General features: G+C 34.3%; 3 protein-coding genes across 9 annotated transcripts; 2 read left to right on the top strand and 1 right to left on the bottom strand.

Moving 5' to 3' along the window:
• Positions 1-284: 284 nt before the first annotated feature.
• Positions 285-13,034, top strand: LOC122307356 (zinc finger CCCH domain-containing protein 40-like). Of its 7 annotated transcripts, none has more exons than XR_006241740.1 (16): positions 285-436; positions 531-810; positions 1,655-1,759; positions 2,564-2,674; positions 2,945-2,978; positions 3,188-3,323; positions 3,420-3,476; positions 4,035-4,132; positions 4,251-4,322; positions 4,453-4,664; positions 5,669-5,871; positions 7,003-7,209; positions 7,447-7,527; positions 7,901-7,993; positions 11,784-12,170; positions 12,252-13,034. XR_006241740.1 is itself a non-coding variant. In XM_043120205.1 (14 exons), the coding sequence occupies exons 2-13, from the start codon at positions 684-686 to the stop codon at positions 7,516-7,518; spliced, it is 1,434 nt and encodes a 477-aa protein (XP_042976139.1). In that variant the 5' UTR covers positions 285-436; positions 531-683; the 3' UTR covers positions 7,519-7,527; positions 7,901-7,994. The 7 variants fall into 7 exon arrangements, 4 of the variants coding, with proteins under 4 accessions (XP_042976139.1, XP_042976138.1, XP_042976137.1 ...); XR_006241742.1 differs by having other exon boundaries at positions 7,901-7,947; XR_006241741.1 differs by lacking the exon at positions 7,901-7,993.
• On the top strand, positions 11,793-12,854 carry LOC122306289. Its single transcript, XM_043118722.1, has 3 exons — positions 11,793-11,937; positions 12,091-12,170; positions 12,252-12,854. Exons 1-3 carry the CDS (start codon positions 11,793-11,795, stop codon positions 12,852-12,854), a joined length of 828 nt encoding a protein of 275 aa, XP_042974656.1.
• Positions 13,035-13,909: 875 nt separating the features above from the next.
• Positions 13,910-20,145, bottom strand: LOC122307584 (peroxisome biogenesis protein 22-like). The gene is made up of 8 exons (XM_043120537.1): positions 19,855-20,145; positions 18,379-18,615; positions 18,240-18,287; positions 15,914-15,970; positions 15,727-15,828; positions 14,997-15,062; positions 14,422-14,523; positions 13,910-14,295 (listed from the first exon to the last, which is right to left on the bottom strand). The coding sequence occupies exons 1-8, from the start codon at positions 19,957-19,959 to the stop codon at positions 14,191-14,193; spliced, it is 822 nt and encodes a 273-aa protein (XP_042976471.1). The 5' UTR covers positions 19,960-20,145; the 3' UTR covers positions 13,910-14,190.
• Between the last annotated feature and the right edge of the window lie 397 nt (positions 20,146-20,542).

Raw genomic sequence — 20,542 nt, forward strand, 5'->3', positions numbered from 1 at the left:
AATTTCAAATTTTTTTAAAAAATTTTTAAAATTATTTTATGAGCTCTAATATAAACTTGTTTTCTTCTTACTCATAATTGATTCTTTGATATACTTAACTATATTGTATAAATAACTTAAATTTAAGACTTATTTATTTATTATTATCAAAATTAATATATAATTATATAATTATATAAAACTTCAAACCTCGACTTACTCAATCGCATCCTAATTCTAAGGTAGAATATGATAAATGGTAATTTTATTTTATTTTTTATAACAGATAAAATAGTAATTTGAAATCCATGTTTGCGGTATTTCGGAGTGTCTCTTTACAAAAAGGAAAATGGGTGCAGGTTGGGGTTGGGTTGGGTTGTGCGTTTGTGCCCAAGAAAGCTTAAAATCGAAGGCTGAGCTCGGGCTTGATACCTTTTCAGCACCGAATATCTGGACGGTACGTACGGCTTCAGCATCCAACTTTGTCCCTCTTTCGTTCTTGATTTCTTTGAACCCCAAAACTTACAGTGTAGGGCTACTTTCTCTTGCAGGAATTCTCTAATCCCCATTATTCTGTTGTCAGCTCCAGTGATTTTTCTTAATTAGGAAAACTCTCGTTGGTTTCATACCTTGTTTTTCACATTCACCCATCTCGCTAAGGGATTCTCCAAGTTCGAAATATAAAAAAATATATATATATCAACATGGTTGAGAGGAAATTATTCAAGACGAAGCTGTGCGTGTTGTATCAGAAGGGCCGCTGCTCTCGCAATAGTTGCTCGTTCGCGCACGGAAACTCGGAGCTCCGGGGAGTATCCGGCTCCTATACTGGTAAATCTTCCGTTTCTTCATTGTTGTGAATTGTGATTAATTACTCCGATTTGTTGGGTAAATTGATTGATTTTTAATTTTTTGGCTTTTGATTGGTATCAATGCTTCTGGAATTTGCGACTGCATTGCATCTCTAATATCGTATTATCGTTACGCATCAGTTTTTTTAATTTATTTTAGTATGTCTTACCTGACACTTAGAGAGGGGGAGGGGGATAAGTGCGGTTATGTTTGTATTTCGCTTTTTATGGTGCAGCGCATTAAAGGATATTAGCATCCGTTGCCGTTTTACATTATATGATTACGTAATGAGTGCAAGTACTTTTGATATGCTGTTTTGAGGTTCATAAGCAACTATTCCACTATCCATTTCCACTATCTTTCCATTCTTTCCATTCATCATGTAATTGCAATCATGTTAGGTAATCATATTATGAACTTCGAGCCAACTTTATATAGACCTATGCCTGTATCTGTACTTATACACATTATATAATTTTTTCATATATGTTCAATAGTTAAAAAAAAGAAAAATATAATGTGTGTACAAGTATAGATACAGGCATTGGTCTATATAAAGTTGGCTTGAATTCCGTAAACATATAATTTTTGCTTTCCTGTGCAAAATTTATGGCTTGGCATACTTGTATGTTGACAGTTATGTTTATCAATTAACTCTGTATAAGCCAGAGCAAGAGGGCTTACGTCATGCAGCATGGCACTATGTGACAAGAATCTATCAAAATGTCTTATTTCGGGACATGTTGTAATAATAGCAGTGGGGTGTTTCATTAAATATGGAAAGTTTACAGCAACTGACAAGATTAGTGGCTTTCTTCTTCAGACCGGATTGTGCTGGTCGGTTGGGTGGTTGTTTTATCTCAACGACGACTGTGGTATTTACATGGAGAGCTTTATCATGGTTATAATGCATCCACGAATCATCAAAGTATTTCTCATAGGACCACGCTATATTTTCTTCCATGTTAACTACAAAGGGAAATGCATGTTGAAGCAACTTCTGCAGTTAGTTATTCGAGAAGCTTATTGTTTTGGTTCATTTGTTACTTCTGCTTGAATGATTTCGCGATGGGATTTCTCTGGTCAATCAAAATGCAGTTTAATTGGAGATAAGATTAAATTCTATTTCTCTTCGATAAATTATCATCGTATCATCATATGGCCGGACAAAGAAATCTGTACCCTTCAGATTTTGTTTATATTTCCTAATTGTCACCATGACAGGGATGTCAACTTGTCTTTATGGGATGCTACTTTGATGTGTGAAGATTATCTCAGTGATGTATCTTCTCTTTGGATTTTATCTTATTGCTCGACATGGATTTCTATGGTCCTTTGGGGACTGGCAAGGAGGCACTAATACTGTTCATTATTGTGTTTCTCATGCCGTTCCTTGTGATGGTAACTTTAGCCTCGTTATCTGCTTATATCTTATTGCTCAACAAGAAGATGGAGATATCAGTTCTAATTTGTTCAATTCCACCATGATATACAAAGGTTTTCTCATTATTATAAGCTCAAAATGGGTTTTATTACGTCTATTCATTACATGGCCCTTTTGAGACTGGCACAAAGGCACTAGTAATGTTCCTTATTATGTTTCTCTTGTTGTTCCATGTAATGGTAAGCTTAGCCTCATTATTGATTTAGTGCCTTCTACATCTTTTTCTTAGAGATTAATAGATATTTACTTAGTTTTCTGTACTGGAAATTGTTTGCTTTCTTCTTGCAGCTAGGCGGGATCATCATGGTAGTGACTTGAGGAGTAAGCTTGGAAGAAGGCACTCTCCACCACAAAGGTTTTCACCAGTGAGAGATACAAGAGGCCGACAAAAACTTCGTGGTCAGACATAATATGCTTTAAACTCCTCACTTTCTTTGTTTTCTAAATTGTAGCATATATTTTCGTTGCCTACATGTGAGAGATTATTCGTATAGAGCTCTTCAGTTTATGTTATTTATTATTATTATTATTTTTTATTGAAATGCTATAATTACTATTAATTTTTTAACATAGTTGTGGTTTTGTCTTTTACTTTCAACGTGTGAAACTTTTTTTTTTTAATTAATAGTTATCTGGTAAAACTTACTGTGGTGGAAATTGTATTTGCAGAGTATAGCTCTTCCATGTCACTTGAACGAACAAGGTAAGTAATCATGAACTTCTCAAAACACATATATTGTGAGTGTGTATAAGATGGTGTCTATTATTTTACCAACAACAAAAAGATAATGCAATTATCTCTTGCCGTGAACCATTCTACTGATTCTTACTAAAACACTACAGATTTTTTCTTTTTCTCTTCTTTCATCTTCATATTAATCCACACGTATGTGTTAAAACTATTTATTCCAGAAAACGTAGGAAGAAACAGCACTTTGATGGTCAAGGTGATTTTTCTGGAAGTTTGAGAATCTCTGAGGGAACTGAAGATCAGATCAAAGAAGGAAAAACCGTGTCCGCCAATCCCAGGGATGTTCTCGAGGAGCAGGTTTAAAATTTGTTCTTATACTTCATCCTGAATTTGCTTTGAATCTTCTTACTCATCTAAAAATTTTCTTTTCTGACTTGTGGCAATTATGTGCAGTTGAAGCAAATGCAGTTGGATATTAATGTGCTTGAACATCGGAAACTTCAACTAGGGGTCAGATTCATCCTTTCGGCCATTAATGATTGGTCCACTACAAACTGATAAAAAAAATTATTAGTCAACTACACAGACGTGCGCATGAGCATGCACGCAGACACAGAAAACATATATAAATGTTTGTACTCACTGTGTGAAAATGTTACTCCTCATGTTGATTATTTGTTATATCATTTCAGCTTATTGGCAGTTAATTTTGTCACACAAATTTGGTTCATAATCTATTACAATATATGATGTTCCTAAGCTGTTCATAGTTCAGTTAATTTTGATGGAAGGTCATGATTATATCAATGGCCTTCTAAACATACAGTGATGGGAACCTATATTTACAGGTATTATGTTTTAGATTGGAAGGATGATTGTTTCCTTCCAGTTCAGCAGGCTTGGGTTGTGACAAGAAAACCCCCAAGGAGTGCACGGTCACACACATGCACCTCTTTTTTCTCTCTTAGGAAGATATGTTCATTTCTGCTGGTGTTAGTTTTTTTTTTTTTTAATCTAATTCAATATAGAGGTTTTGTTTTTTTGACATCTGATGCATGCTGTTTAAAGGTCTTTTTGGAAGAGAGGGTCCAAGAAGCGGATAGTCTGACTTCTAGAATTCAAGAGCTTGAGGCTCAATTATACAAAGAGAAAGAGGAATGTAAAAGGTAGTTTCAGATGGAATTACTGATTTCCTTGCAAATTCACGATCCCTCTCTTGCTTCCCTTTTTATTTATTTATTTATTTTTTGGTTGTGTTTTGGGGGTGGGTAATTGGATATCCAGGATCACCTCAAGAATGAAGAAGTTTGTGAAGGCACAGAATCGTCATTCACGTATACAAGATGAACTGAAGAGGCAAATACTTTATGTTATTTCTGTGGTTCTTTCTGCTCATTAAAGCATTGAAACTTTGGTCTTATTCTCTAATCTGAAGCATTGGATTTTTTTTATTTCTGCAATTTAGTTGAGTTTTTTGAAATTATAGATCACAAGTGCGACTTCAGAAGTTGGGAGATCAACTTGGTTCTGATATTAATAGAAATGTTGCCAATGAAGAGGATTCCATAAATATTGTGAGTGATGGAGAAACTGGTGGTTTTCCTGTAACCACTCCACACGATGAGCTGCAGAATGATGCTTCTTCCGGCAAGAAAGGGCTTTGTGTTAATCAAGATCCTTCTAAAGGACCAAAACAAGGTTTATTTTAATTGACACTTCTTTCATGCATAGAGTTTGTGGAGTAATTAGAATTTACAGCATTTATTTTTCTCTGTACCTAGATTATGTTTTTCTTGCTAAATATTGCCAAAGTGTTCTTGCTATTTGGTCAAAATGGTAAAGGATGATTCAACTAGTACTTTCCAGAAGCCAATAATGGATAGAAGCATGCCGTGATTTATATGGAAAGTCCAGGTTACTTTAGTGCTCTTGAAAGTTTCATGAACAATGTATGCGATGACAAAGATGGAAAGTGAATGAAACACACACACACTCTCTCTCTTCAAGTCTTAGTGGAATGAGTAATGACACTTGTTTAGGAACTGGTTGTAAATACCAGATTTGTTCAATAACTCATCATTGAATTTGCAACATACAAGAAGATTTCACTATATGTTTGACATGCTGCCTCATTGAATGGGACAAGAAGATTTCGTTTCCTGTTGAAATGGACCTGTTTCCAAGTTAGACTTAGATCTACAACTCTACCTGTGGTACTGCTTGTCTTTCTAAAGATCATGGACCTGGTGTGCTGAAGCTCATTAGTTCAGTTGGTGTTTTACCTTTTTGTTAATCCTTTGTTATGTTGTAGAGTTAGCATGTACATTTCATGATGCAGTTTTCAACTTGTACTAGTGCCTACTTCCCTTAAAATAGGAAAACAATGCAGTAAAAGATTTGTAGGGAAACTACCTTACAACACTTTGTATATGGACTTCTCATATAAAATGGTGGCTGGGTTGTCCATTTGCGTCATACTCGTTTGTTTTTATTGTGTTACTCTGTTTTGGAGAAGTTTATTTTAGATGTTTTATTTTTTGTTGTCTGCAAGTATGTGTTTTCTTGTTTTTTGATAAGTAAGAGTATGTGTTTTCTTGCCTGAAGTTTTGAATGGTTATCACTGGTTCTTGTACCATTTAGTGGCATGGGTATATTATATTTGTTCTTTTTGTATTGAGTCTGGCATGTTTCCGGTGATCCAGCTGATTTAACAAAACTAGGACATCCGGAAAAAACAATCCGATCCAAGAAGCTTTCTAGGTGGAATCTGCAACCTGTTCCACTAAATGAAGGTAACGAAATTAAGGCAATGAACAATGGAAATGACAGTACTAAGAGCCTTGCGAATGAAGGCAAGCTTAAACGAAGAAAAACTGTTACTGCTAGCATCCTCACTGCAGTTAAGGTACACCTTTTTCATCTTTGATTGGGAACTTTGCATAAGATGGCAAAGTCTTTAGTGAAGCCACCAGCAATACATGCTGATGTGCAGTTTTAAGTTTCACACTTTTACCTATTTGTCAAAAAAAAAAAAAGTTTCACACTTTTACCTCCAGATATTGCACAGGCATGAATGCCAAGTTTGATTAGTCTTCGCAAATTTTATCCTTATTCCTAAAAGATAAATGCTTTAGTCACAAAGAGATCCCACAAAAGTTAACCCACAAATTGACATGGCTTGATGTGGTACATTAGATTGTAAAGCTATTTTTATTGTAAAGTAGATCTAATGTATCATATGAAACCATGTCAATCTGTGGATTTACTTTTGTGGGATATTTTTGTGGTTGTGGCACTTCTCGATGACTTCAGCTGGTGAATACGTGGTAACCAAGCCCAATAGCTGAATATTTTATTTTTAGAAGTGTTATAGGAAATTTAACTTCAATCAAGATTGGGGGTGGAAATCAGGTCTTTTACACCCTCCAATAAAAAGTTGACGCATTGGCTTTTTATTGGAGAATCAAATAAGCAAACTCATACAGAATCAATCCATTTAAAAGATAAAAAATAATTTAAAAATACAATTAGAAAAAATAAAAACATAAAGCGAGGTGCTGGGGGGTGGTAGATTTCTTTTTTCATTTTAAATAGTTTATAAAAAATAATCTAGTGTATCTCAAGCCCTGTTAGAAAATAGTAGGAGACGTGTCAAGTTTTCATTAGAGGGTGTAAAACTTAATTTTACACCACATCTAGACAGCAGTTACCTTCTATTATAATTCTAATTGCAGTGAACCACTGCAGGTAGTGTATTAGTTGTACGCTCATTATACTCACTCCAGGCTTGGTTCCAGAACCCTCATGCTCATGTGGTGGTGGGGTGATGCCACCATCCCCCCTTCCTGTGGAGCAAAAAATTAAAAACAAACAAATAAATAGAAGTCTGATCTCAATATTGTTCTAACCTAGGAAAATTGTTCCCTAATTTTTCTCCTCTCATATTTTGGGGCTAATGCTCTGTGATAGTTTTGTGTGGTAATGCACCCTCATTGTCATATTTTCATCCTAATTCTTAGTATAATTAACTATGTAGATGAAGGGTTTGGAGTCAGCACCTGTGGTACCACCAACCAGCATGGCTGCTCATGTAGAAGATGAAGTTGAAATTGAATTGGAGGACAGAACTGGAGTGTTTGAAACTGCCACTACAGGAATTGAGAAAGGACCCGCTAATGAGATCATGGGTGTGCCATTTCCACTTCCCCCGCCTCCTCCAATCCGTCAGAATAGTTATTCGCTGGTTTGTCCTTTTTGCTGTTGTAACCCCTATTGGGCATTAGATTAGTTTTGCTTCTCCTCGTCTCTCTCTCTCTCTCTCTCTCTCTCAATTGATTTCATGCTTCGTGCCCATGTTTTAATAACTTGTTAGCATTAAATTAAAGCCGAGAATGCACTTTCCCCTTGCAGACCTCTTGTGTATCTTTTTTTTTTTTTTATTCACCTGGTATGAACAGTTTGATTTGGCTTTGTTTTGCAGTATAAGGGTGATAATGAGAACGTGGATGTGGATGGGCTCGAAGAAGAGATTGTTAATGTAGACACTATTTGATATTTAAATGTAAGTATTAAGAATTTTGATGTTATCTCGTTTTAGCTTTTTCTTCATGTGTTCTTATCAATCAGTGGAAGCATATGGGGTAGTGAGCATCATGTACAAAGCTAGATTCTGTGGATGTAATGATTCACTTTGTTGGATATATGTCATTTTGAGGTTTCCAATTTTTATTTTTTCAGAGAGATTGGTTTGGGTACTTTCAAATTTGAAGGCTACCACGGTAGCAGCATGCTTGGGCACACGAGTTAATGCCATTCCACACAATTGTTTGTTTTTAACTTCAAAATTGGAGGAATTTGCATCGGTGCCCATCTGTTTTGCGATTTTTGGTTTTGATTTCTCCTGGATAACTCAACCATCAGTTTCTTTCATGCAGGCATTGTATTTAAAAAAGAAAAAAATTGATGGAAAAATCACATCAAGGTAGGAATATGAAATCAAACTCAGAATGCCTGAATTTTGACCACCTGTGAGTTACGCTACAATCACTTTTGCTCAGTTCATTGATGTGATTAATTAAAATAATTATTTTATATTAAAAAAAAGTGATGCAACTAATCACATTAAGGGAGTATGTAAAAATGACTGTACTTAAAATTTTTATTTGAAAAAAGTGGAAATTTGAATTTCACAATTAGATACTAGGTTGTTTTTTTTTTTTTTTTTTTTTTTTTTTTTTTTTTTTTTTTTTTTAAATCTTTAGTTATTAGATAATTGCGTGGTATATTAATGAGGAAACTTGTAACTTATGTTTCTTTAATAAATTCCATATTTGAAAGATGATAGACCATTGTTTCTTATAGGACTATTATTTAATGTTTTGAATACCGTATCTAATTAGCCAGTACGGCTATAATTTATCATGCCAAAATAGTAATCGACACAAGAGGTAGGTGTTTCGTACCAGGTCAAATACTGGCCATTTTGATACGATTTGGTTAATATTGGCCAGTTTTTTATGTACCGGCCATTTCGGTGCATTTCAGTCAATACTGGTTAGTTGTGGTGTTTTTGTAATTAATGTAAAAATTTTAATTTTTTTGTAATTTTTACTCAAATTCTCACATTTAAAGATTCTGAGGTGCTGTTTTCTCCACACACCATTTCACTTCTCACACAAGTGCACGACGTCGTTCCTCTTTCACACTTAAGTCTCACTTCACTTCACTTTACTTCTCTTCAAGCACACTTTCAGTTCACTTCCACACACTTCGACTTCTTCATAGTTTCTCCATTCTCCTGCTGCGACTGCTCCTTTATCATCACTTCCTGCCGTCGGAATCTTGACAAAGAAGCATATATATATTTTATTATTTTTTATAACTTTTTTCTCTCCATCTACATCCACAAACATTTACATAATTTAATTAGAATATGAATATTAATTAACATATAATAGGTAGAATAGTAAAATATGATAAAATAAAATAAATTTATTATTAAAAAATTAAATATTTGTTTTAATTATTAATTATTCATTATTATATAATGAATAAATGAATAATCCAATGTGAAGATTTGATGCAAATAATCAAAATCAAATTTATCTCATTATTTTATTATTATATAATGAAAAAATAATTATTTCAATATAGAAATTTATGTGAATGGAATAGTCAAAATTTAAATTCATCTTACATTCATAATAAATGTCCTACATATGCATAATTCATTCTGAATGCTCTTGGATAGAATTATTTAGCTAACATTAATCGTTAAAATTGCATTTGAAAATGACGTATGAAAATGCTATAAAAGAGCTCAAATTTGAAGGCTTGCCCCGAAACGTGCAAACAGAAGAAGTTGGTTTCAGTGAAAATGGCGAACTAACCCAAAAAAAAAAAAAAAAAAAGAGGTAGTTTCGGATTACAGTTACTCTATTCTCATCTCTAATCGGACAGGAAACATATCTATTTCACATAATTACAGTCGGGCAATATATGAAGATTATTAATTTCACACCGTGTAATCTCTCTGCCAATCCTCATTTCCAATCCTTAGATTTGGTACGTTTCACTTCAAGCATTTTCCCCCATTTTCGTTCAACTTTTTGGTGTTCGCAGAAACCCCATTCTTTGACGATTTGAGAGCAATACGTTTGTTTTTTGTTTTTTGTTTTTTGTTCTCTTTCTTTTAATACCAACGATGGAATTTTGTTGATATTGGAGAGCACATTGCTGCAATTACGTAATGCTTCTTCGCTTTCTTCGTTCTTTATAAAAAAGAAATCTGTATATTTATTTATTTGCTTGTTCGTTCTTTCTTTGTGAGCGAGAATTTGATTTTAACATCTGAACTTGCTTTCTGTGTATTTTTAGACTGTTCTGTTCTAGTGGTGGAAGGCACGTTGAATAATCATGGATATGGTAAATAGATTATAGAATGCCGGAATCTATTTGATATTGTCACTTCAGGGCATCAAACACAAGGCTATGAAGCATGTGTTCGTGCTTTATAAAAATATTTTAGTTTGCTGAAAACAATTAGGGAATTAATCGAAAACTGTTCCCTATTTTTTGAATACCCTCCTTAATACTTGTGAAAATTTTTGAATAGTAATATTCAAGGTAAAACCCAATATGTTTCTTTAAAATTTTTAATCATACATTTTTATTTAGTTTTAGTTTTAACTAAACTGCCTTCTTAGGTGGTACTTCTTGTTGAACAGACTCAATGTGTGAAACGTTCAAAGGAACATAGAATCAGGAAAGCCTTGAAGTGGAACTTTTATCTCCCTTGGAAATAAAATCTCAATTTCACCTGAGTTCAAAGTAGTCATGAGTTTGTTTCAGGTTTAAATAGTAATTCAATGTGAAAAATAGGGGTTGAAGTTAGTTTGTGTAGTGGAGGGAAGAGTTCTTTGATAGAGTAGGAAAGCGACATGAACTAGGACTGGGCAAATAAAATTTCTGAAAGTGATATTCCAATTTTTTTTTTTTTTTTAAAAAAGCTTCTCAATTGTCAAAAAATTACCTATATGGAATATTGCTCTAAGTGGAGTCATGGATGAGATATTGAACTTTGGTAATCTATGAATTAACTGAAAGATTAAAGTGTTCATTAACTTTATACAGTAATATGGAACATAGGAGACCGTCAAAGGAGCTGGAAACATGTTAGTGAACTCTACAACTTGTTAAAGCAAAGGTTTGGAATCAAGTCCCCACCTTCATCAGAATACAGGTTTGGAAATGCCGAAATGAACCCCGTTGCCCAGTAAAGAGAGATGACGAGAAGGAAAATCCTGGTTATGTTCTCACCGCAGAAAAATGTGCCATGTGGATTAACTCATTGCACTTTCAATTTCCAGATCCTTTTGGTTTAGGAGTAACTAAGGACTAGTTGTTTTTCTTATCTCTTAAAGGGGGAGACTGGAGTTGTCTGGTTGTCTTGTTTTTAGAGCAATTATCAGGGTGGCTGCTTTCTAGTGAGATCATGGCCTGAATGAGAGATTTGCTGAAGTTATATATAGGAAAAATTTGAGTTTCCACTATAACTATTTTTTCATTGTATGTGTGATCCATGTCGCCATGTTGGTGCATTTTCTTCAGCATTTTTTGATTTGGTGTGCACTGCTCCTTGTTGAAGGCTGACGTTTTTGGTAGTTAGTGGTATTGGACAAGGTTTTGGCAGTTGATAATGTAACTGACCTAAGAGATGTGTGATTTGCTAGAGGCAATACGATATGGTTTATCAGGTTTTTTTTTTTTTTTTTTTTTTTTTGGCGTGCTCTGTTTTGGGTCCCATGCTCAAGGCACACATGTCAATTTTTTAAATGGGTTGGAGGAAGTTTAGAGGAAAACTCTGTACTTATTATACCTGTATATTAATTGGGTTTTCTGGTTTTCCTTTGCCAAATTTCAATGCCTGTTATTATGTGGAGAAAAATACCATTGGCATTGTTATGGTTGATCTTAATACGAAAACTTTTGTTAGTAATTGTAGAAGAGGTAGTCTGTGCTCATGTTCTCTATCACTGTTCTTTTAGTAGAGTTGGTTCAGATTGTATATCTCACTTATAAGTATTGCTTGTTGACTTAGATCATTTTTTACTTAAGATGGGCTATGATCAAGTGTGAATGGATCATGTTATTGCAATGATGACTATGCCATTTGTGAGAGTTATCTCGTCACCAAGCTTCTACTTAGTTTATTTAATGCATAGGTTGTTCCCAATCATGAGATTTTTATTTTACTGTATTTACTTCGATTCTGTCACAAACATATCTTTCATAAATTTTTGCATATTTATTGTGTAGGAAACAAACATGACTAAGAAAAGCCAAAGCACCATTGCTGATGCTGCTGCTGCCACTGCCACTGCCACTGCAAATAATCTGACAATGAGAATAATTTGGACAGATAAAATGTTGGAAAATTATCTTGACGTATGTATTAGCGAGGTTCAGGCTGGTAACCGCCCAAGAACACATTTTAATAAGATAGGGTGGAGAAACGTGATAAACAAATTTAGTGAAAAGATGGGCAGACAATATTCCTATAAACAACTTAAGAACAAATGGGATAATTTGAAAAAAGATTGGAATATTTGGATGAAATTAATAGGAAATGAAACTGGCCTTGGATGGGATCCAGTGAAAAAAACAATTGATGCTACCGAGGCTTGGTGGGCAAAAAAGTTGCAGGTATCATGCTTTTTCCTATATGTTTTCTCTCATATTGTTCATAAAGATTAATTATTAATACTTCCATGTCCCTGAATGCAGGAAATTCCAGAAGCAGCTAAGTTTCAGAGTGTAGGTTTGGCTCATGTTGCAAAGATGAAAATATTGTTTAACGATATAACTACCACCAATGAGATGGCTTGGGCACCTTCCTCTAGGCTGCCTTTTGATGATATTGGTTCCGCAACTGATGCAGGTGTGAGTTGTGACAAGGATAAAAATGTGTTGTTAGAGCATTTAGATGACTCGGATGACGAATCTGATCTCGATGCAAATGATAGTGATGATATTTCTGCTGATTTTGACACCCAGGATAAAGGAAAGAAATGGTTTAGTTCTAGAGTGCAAGTTAGGAAAAGGAAAAATGAAGTTCAAATCATTGATCAACACTTCAGTCGTATTTGTGATGCACTAGAAAGGAGTTTAATGAGATCCGGGGATATTGATAAACCTAGATGTAGTATTAAAGAGGTCATGGATGTTGTCTTCGAGATTATCAAGATAGAAGATAACATTGACATTCTTACGAAGGCGAGCGAGGTACTGCTTACTAGATCACATAGAGAGATGTTCGTGGCCCTTAAAGACCCAGAGTTTCAGCTTGATTTCATTAAGCGGATGGGAAATAAAAAAGTCAAGAATTGAAGTGTTATCGTGTTGTTTTGTTGGGGAGACCTTATTATTATTATTTTTTTAAAATGTTGTTTTGTTATCAACTATCTGAAAAATTGCAAGGTTTTATCTTTTTGTTGTGTTTTTAATGGCTGACAGCATGAAGCATTGTAATGCTACTTAAGACAAATTATATCCCTACTCTGTTCATGATGTTTGTTTACTAGCATTGCCATCTTCATTTTTTGTTTTTGTGGGTGTCTCTATTTATATATACATATATGGACAATAATGATTATAGCACTCAAGAATCAAGATGATACAAGTGACAGTGAATAAACTTCAGAAGAAAAAGAGAAATGACACTATTCTTTAAGCTGCAGCAGTGGTGGTAACCTTTTGAATATCATAAAAAGTTTATTGTGTAGGAGGAACCTTGTGGGATGTTCTGTATTCCTTATTTTGTGTAATTGAAAGGAAAGAAATTATCTAAAGGGTATTAGAAACATGACTATTGACGAGTTTGGGTGAATGCCTCTTTATTAATTTAGATAAGATTTGAGAATAGAATGGCGCAAACTGCAAAAAAGATTTCAATATTTAGAAGCTGTCAATAGACATTATAATCGTGCATTATTGGTTGAAAAGGAATTCTTACTCATAATTTTGGTGGCAATTAATTGATAGATGGGTCCATACAAAAGGGAAATGAGTCGACTTATATCTTTGGCGATAACCAATCAAGGGAATGCATGAAATCTTTAAGCATGCACATTGAAGATTATATCATATGAAGAATATTTCTTATGATAAAGAAATTAAAGATTGAAAGAATAGAAAACTTATAGGCACTCTCAAAGTATGGATATACATGTCATTTAATTAAAATTACTAATATAAACAGCAATTTTAATTTACATGAAATCCTATAATAGGATGAAAGTACCACACATCCATACTTCGGGAGCACCTTAATAATTACTTAAAAGCATAGGGGCCAAGCAAGACATCCACCAAAACTAGCCAACTGGCCTGCACTGAAGTTACAATGACAGACAAACACGAGACAAAATTGAAATAAGGCGACATTTTTAGGAATACGATACAAACAGCATCCATTTGATTAAATTTCCGATGTCCAAGTTTGAATGTGGACCAAATCTATTACACAAATTTTAAAGAAGACTTCTCTCCCTTGAAAACATAGGAGGACTACAAGTTTTTGTCTGAATACCAACCGTATGAGTACCCCCAAAGAACATTCTGCTGCATCGAGCAGAAACTTGAGGTACGGGGAAAATTTAGAAGGGAGAAAGACAACCTAACAAAAGTTCAAATTATATTTGCATCTTTTTACTGGTTTTCAGAATTAGACACATCCAAAGAACTGTTCCAAGGATGGGGCACTGAATACATTCGGGGCAGTCCGTTCGGGTCTGGTAGGAGATATGTGAAGTTGATATTTGATGAATCTCTGTAACAAAATAAGTATAATATTTAGAAGGCATGCATTATGATGCTTTATATATTGATATCAAAACATTACCAACATGATTGCAGATAAATATATATAAAATGATGATTTGTGGCGATTACATACAGCTAACTGTGAAATGATTTCAGGATTTGAGTCAATATGCCAATCTGGTTCCAATTGCCGTACGAAAGATGACCGACCAATCTCTGTACTACAGAAAAGAACCTGCAACGCATTTCACAATTGAATAACTAAGAAATATGATATCAACAACAACAACAATAATGGTACTTGCCCTGATGTTATTATAGTCAATTCATTGTAGGCTACAAGGAAGAAGAAAACACCAACATCCAAGGTTGCCAATCCCTGATTAGGTTTGGTTATAGCTTCGTAATTTTCCCAGATTCCAATTTCAGCCAAGGTCATTCAAACATGTCCAGTGAGTGGCAGTTTGTTATTCTTTTTGTAGGACGTGTCCCACTACTTGACATAAGGCTGAAGGCCTATGCTTGTTACCATGGTATACAGACTGAGTGTACATTGATACACGGTTACATTATGTATATTTGGCATCACACATGTATGCCCACACTCATGCACAGATAGTAAATGCATATCCAGCAATTCCACAACATTTAACATAAGATTGTAAATAGATTATGGTCACATAATGCTTGAAAACGACATTTATTTACCTTGTCTTTGACCAGACCACCAGATGTGAAAACCCCAGCATCTTCTAAAGCTAGAAGAACCTTTTTCTGTACACAAAAGTTTATCACATATATGACAAGATTTAATGTTTTAAGTAAAAAAGCTATAATACAGAAGCAAGAAAACTCTACAATAGAGCAGTCTGCAGAATGAATTTTACTTCAAGCCACTAACAATTAGCAGCGACTAGGATAACACAACCCCAACCATGCTGATACTAAAATAGAAGTTTTAGCAATCAAGTACGAAGCATAAACAAATTATTGTCTTGGATTCTTACATGTCAACGTATCCAAATTTGTCTCTATAGATGGTACAAATTTTGCAGGTCACAAGTCAGCCCAGATGATAAAGTATATGGTACCATAACATTGTAAAATCCTTGTAAAATAAACATATTACAAGCACAAGAAACCCAAGCAGAGGGGAAGCAGGCGAAATATATTTTAACCTCAACCATTAGTAAATACTACTAGTACACTTTCTTTTTAATATTCTCATATTTAAGAAAATGCTAATACTGTGTTAAGGTATCAGCACTGTAAAAATAGTTAACAAATTTTGAACATGGTAAACATGCAGAAAAGTACAAATTTTGAAAACTTTCCCACTGGCATTATAAAGCACATCACATGACACAACACATTCTCAGAAGAATATAATATTGGTTAACTGTCACAGAATAAAATAGTTAAAAAGGCCCGTACGCACTTCACTTTCATCATCCAAAACTGTTTCCATGAGATAAAGATCACAAAATTTCGTGATTTCCAACAGCACCTCCAGCACAGAGGACCTTACAGTAGCTTGTTTCTGCCATAAAAATAGTAAACAACATCAGTCCTTTTCCAGGCTGCGTTTACAAAAACAGATTTCACTAAACAAAGAGTTGCATCACCTGGATCTCCTCTGGACTACTTTCCTCAAGGATCACTCCAACTAAACGACAGGTTACCTACAGACAGAGAAAAGTCTTAAATCAAATAAGCAAAACAAACTATAATTTATATGAAGCAATTTCTTTTGTAAAGTACTGAATACTAGCGAATTACCAGTGGTAAACCTACAAGCGCATTAAAACCTAGACCAAAACTATAAGTGGAAATCAAACCAGGATTTAATGCAGTTAAACTTGGTGGAAATTAATTTCATAACAAACAGTAGAGAGCTGAGAAGCACGGTAATCAGGCAGTGCAACAAGAGGCTTCCAATCACTCAAAACACAGAAAAAGCTGAACTCGTAGGTGTTGTCTTCTAAATAAAATGATGGTAGTGGGCAGCAGAGAAAACTTCAGACATCAAGAAAAACAGTAGCAGCCAGATTTACAAATTTAGTCACATTTCAGATGGAAGCTTTAGCTAATATAAAACAAATGAAACCAAGAGATTCAAGAATTCCTCAGCAATAATGGTGGGAATTATAGTATGTTGAGACTTGAAGCACACCTTGCATTTAATGTACATCGACCCACAGCTCACTATATATACACACGAACACTCTAGTTCCAAATGCAAATATTATTTCAACAGTCAGATGATCACACTCTTGCTCTTGAAATCAGTCTAACACCATAATCTGGTTTATCAAACCTAAACCAGAAAAGATTCAGTTACAGCCTTGCTTTATTGAAAGTAGGTGTTAAATTTAGCAGGGCATGGTATTAAAGAAATAACTTTTTTATGTGTGAACGTCTACTGGTGTTTGCTCATAAGAAAAAGGAATATCTATTGGTGTTACTTTGCTATCTTCTACCCCTTAATTCCACTACCATATCTTAGATAAGGAATATACATATATATGTGTATATATATCTCTCATTGTGCTTTGCCATGTTATCAAAAAAATCATTAGGTTTTCTATTCATATTGAATAGGGAAAATATTTGCTCCTCGTACTTCGGAGCATTACCAAATTTTCTTAGGCTTTTAACTTTATTAAATAGATCCTTGAAGTTTAAGCTGTTATCAAATTGATCATTCTGTCTGTATTCTGTTGATTTTTTTAACACAATGCTAATAAAATGCCAATTATACCCTCAAAGAAAAGATTTTTCAACAAAACAAGGATTTCCACAACTGTGGAGGGGCATTGAAGTCTATGGCTCACGACCTCCATGGTCTCTATTTTTTGGGGCGGGCATTTCACAAGCATTTAAAAAAAAAAAAAAAAAAAACTCGAGAATAAAGGTGGAATGGTCTATTTGATAATGGCTAATACCTAAAAATAGTCTAATATGCTTAAAAAGGATACTAAAGGGTTTAAACCCAAGTCTTCTCACATATAGCCTATATGTGCAAATTTCACATTGTATACAGGTAATCTAACCTCTTAAGCAAATTAACTTGAAGTCAAAACTTTGAGAAATCCTTCTACTATAACATTTCTTGGTTATATTCTTGAAGTATTTATTATTATAATACTTGGTCGATTATATGCTCTGCATATCATAGAAGAAGCTTATGATTCCCATCCGAAAGCCACACTGCCCTTCAAAACTTCCATGAGTTATAAAACCTAAACCTAGAAAGAAACATCAAAAACATTATTGCAACCAATCAAAAACCAACTTGTAGCAGATTCTTAGTAGGTAGACTTTATAATTTAATATCTTTGCTGATAGTTTTTGGTATCTTGTTTTCCAAAAGAATATTGTGAGGTTATCATAAAGCATAAGAGCTAGACATTGGAGACTGTGAGTTGTTGAAACTTATCAGCATCAGTGATATTCTATAACACATAGTTTTTGGTATCTTGTTTTCCTAAAGAATATTGCGAGGTTATCATAAAGCATAAGAACTAGACATTGGAGACTGAGTTGTTGAAACTTATCAGCATCAGTGATATTCTATAACACTTTCCATGCATTATACACGAACTGTATGAATTTAACTTATTATATTAATTTACTTCAGAACACTTGATACAAAGAAAATCAAAGAATCCTCCACCCAGCATATTTGATTGGATAATCTATAGGCAGGCAGTTCCGTCCTTCATGGCCATTGAACTTTTACAATATCTTCACCAAAATAGAGAAATCACATACTTTCACGTTGAAAAATAAAAGGAATGGATTGATTATTATGGATTTTAGTTCAAATTTTGTGGCTGTTTGAGAACCATTACTACGTCCTTAAGCCTTCCTGTAAATAACATATCTGTGATAAGAAAACAACATAATCTTGGTTAGGTAACAAGACTATCATAAAGCATCTGCAATTACCTTTCTTCCTTCACTCAGTTTCTGCCTTACAATTTGCCCCAAAGTTGGCTGAAAAAGGGGAAATTAGCAACTTAAGATAAATCATGCCAACATAAAGCAATATGTAATTCAAATGTAGTGTAAATAACTCAACACTAACCTTTACCGACTGAAAGAACTCATCAACAACATTTTGCGCTCTCGAATTCTCCAAGGATGAAGAAATTCCAGGAAGTAGTGGATTTGCATTTGAATGTGTATTAACACCAGAACTGCTAGGTGTACTGGCTTGTCGTTTGGGTTGCCTTCTTCGAGGTTGATTAGGTGATCTCAAAAGCCTCCAAGTGAAGACTATAGCAACAGCAAGCCCCGCAATGGCCCCAACAGATCGTGAATTCTGTTACCATGTTGAAAGTGGTGAGAAACACCTAATCATTCCAGATAGAAATCTGTGTAGGGGATAATCCCTAATCACAAAATAAAAACTAACAATAGATTGAATCCGTGTAATGTTACATTGAAGGAAGGCCTATAGAAACTTATTTTTATTTGATTTCTAGAAATAAAAATAAGTTGTTTGATATGCAACTTATCAAAAAAACTTATTTTTATGTCTAGACATCATTTCTTTCTTTCATTACCTCTTCCGTTCTTTTGATAGCACGAGTAACCAATATAATTTTTATAGAGTTTCATTAAGCTTACCAAACTTTGGTTATAGGTCCATCAGGCTTCAATTCCCTCCTAATTTTGCGAACAATTACTAGAATAAACATGCCAAGGACTTGATGCCATGTTTAGCTGACTGAATGATGCAATAGCAACCTTACTGATAGGGCATTGCATAGTCCTACTATCAATGAAATAATTCCAAACTCCTTAACACTCAAAAGTACCAAGTGCACAGATATGTGAAAACAATATGATCCTCAAGCCACCGATTCGAATAAGCTTGGTAAAGTACTAAAAATGTTAAAAAAAAATTCAAGTAGTTCCCCTAGCACAAGTATACTCCTTTAATCATGTCAGCAATGCCTTAACACTGCCCTCTATCTTCTGTTCTGCTTGGCTTGCAACAAAGAGCTTGACTTTCACGTAGTACTAGGGAGGTCAAGATTTTAACTGATATGGACAAATATAATGTCTCCAAACAAATACAAAATATGGTGAAAGAAAAAGATTATTTTTGTATCCAATTCTAACCACAAGTAATGAACACTAGGCCTCACTAACTCAAATTCTAGCGCGATACAGCTTAATATTTTCGCTAAAACGACAGAAATATTAATTAAAACAATCAAATCTTGTGAGAATCTATATTTTTTTCAGGCAATCTAAGACACCAAATATATAGATTTTCTTGATCAGAAACAGCCATAATTTTCAGTCAATGTTCGTTTGTAAATCAATGTTTCTTAAAGAATCTAAACCAGGAAGTAATATTCAAGCAAGAACCTAATTCGGAAAAACTAAAACTATAGCATGAGGTAACAAAAACCATTAGGTTACGGGAAACATTTGGAAAAGAAGGACGGATCCTTGACATGAAATGAGCAGCAGATCCGCCATGGAACTTCGAATGAGTGTCACAAATCGATATCAGGGGGTGGAAGAAGAAGGAGTGGGATGTACGAACCAGGTTCTGGAGCGAGATAGGGAGGAGTTTGGAAATCTTGACGGTGAGAAAAGCCCCGAAGCGCTTCATAAGCTGGACCAGCTCTTGTTTGGAGGACTCCTCCATGGCCGAACGTAATCAAAGTTAACAAACAAACGTCGAGAGCGGCTAAATTCTCAAGTCCATCGCTTGCAGAATTCAGATTTTGGAGACACGAGAGAAATAGATGAGGCTTCGCGTCAACGAACTAAAGGAGAGAGAGAATGTCTTTGACGGGGGTTTTTAATTTTATTCTTTGATTGATATTTACCTTTCTTTCCATCACGACTAACGTTTTTCTTGTCTTATAATTAATAATTCAAGATAAAATATAGTTTTTTTTTTAAATAATAATAACTATTTATAAATTTATATTATATTAAAAGTATAATTAATAATTTAAGATAAAAATATAATATTATTTTTTTAAAATAATTATTATTTATAAATCTTCTAATCATCTTCGATAAAATATGTATTTCAATGAACCACTTCTAGAATGCGGCCGCAAATGTACGCAGCTAGCTAGAGGTGTCAACAATATAGAAATTTTGCGGCTTCAGCTAAGTCCCAGCAAGAAGCTAGCTAGGTCTTCAGCTACATGCAGATGGCGCACCAGCTTGATCGAAGGATCTTATAACTGAGCCTACAACCCGACCATCCCATGCCG

Source organism: Carya illinoinensis, chromosome 4 (genome assembly GCF_018687715.1).
Source record: "Carya illinoinensis cultivar Pawnee chromosome 4, C.illinoinensisPawnee_v1, whole genome shotgun sequence".
NCBI lineage: Eukaryota > Viridiplantae > Streptophyta > Magnoliopsida > Fagales > Juglandaceae > Carya > Carya illinoinensis.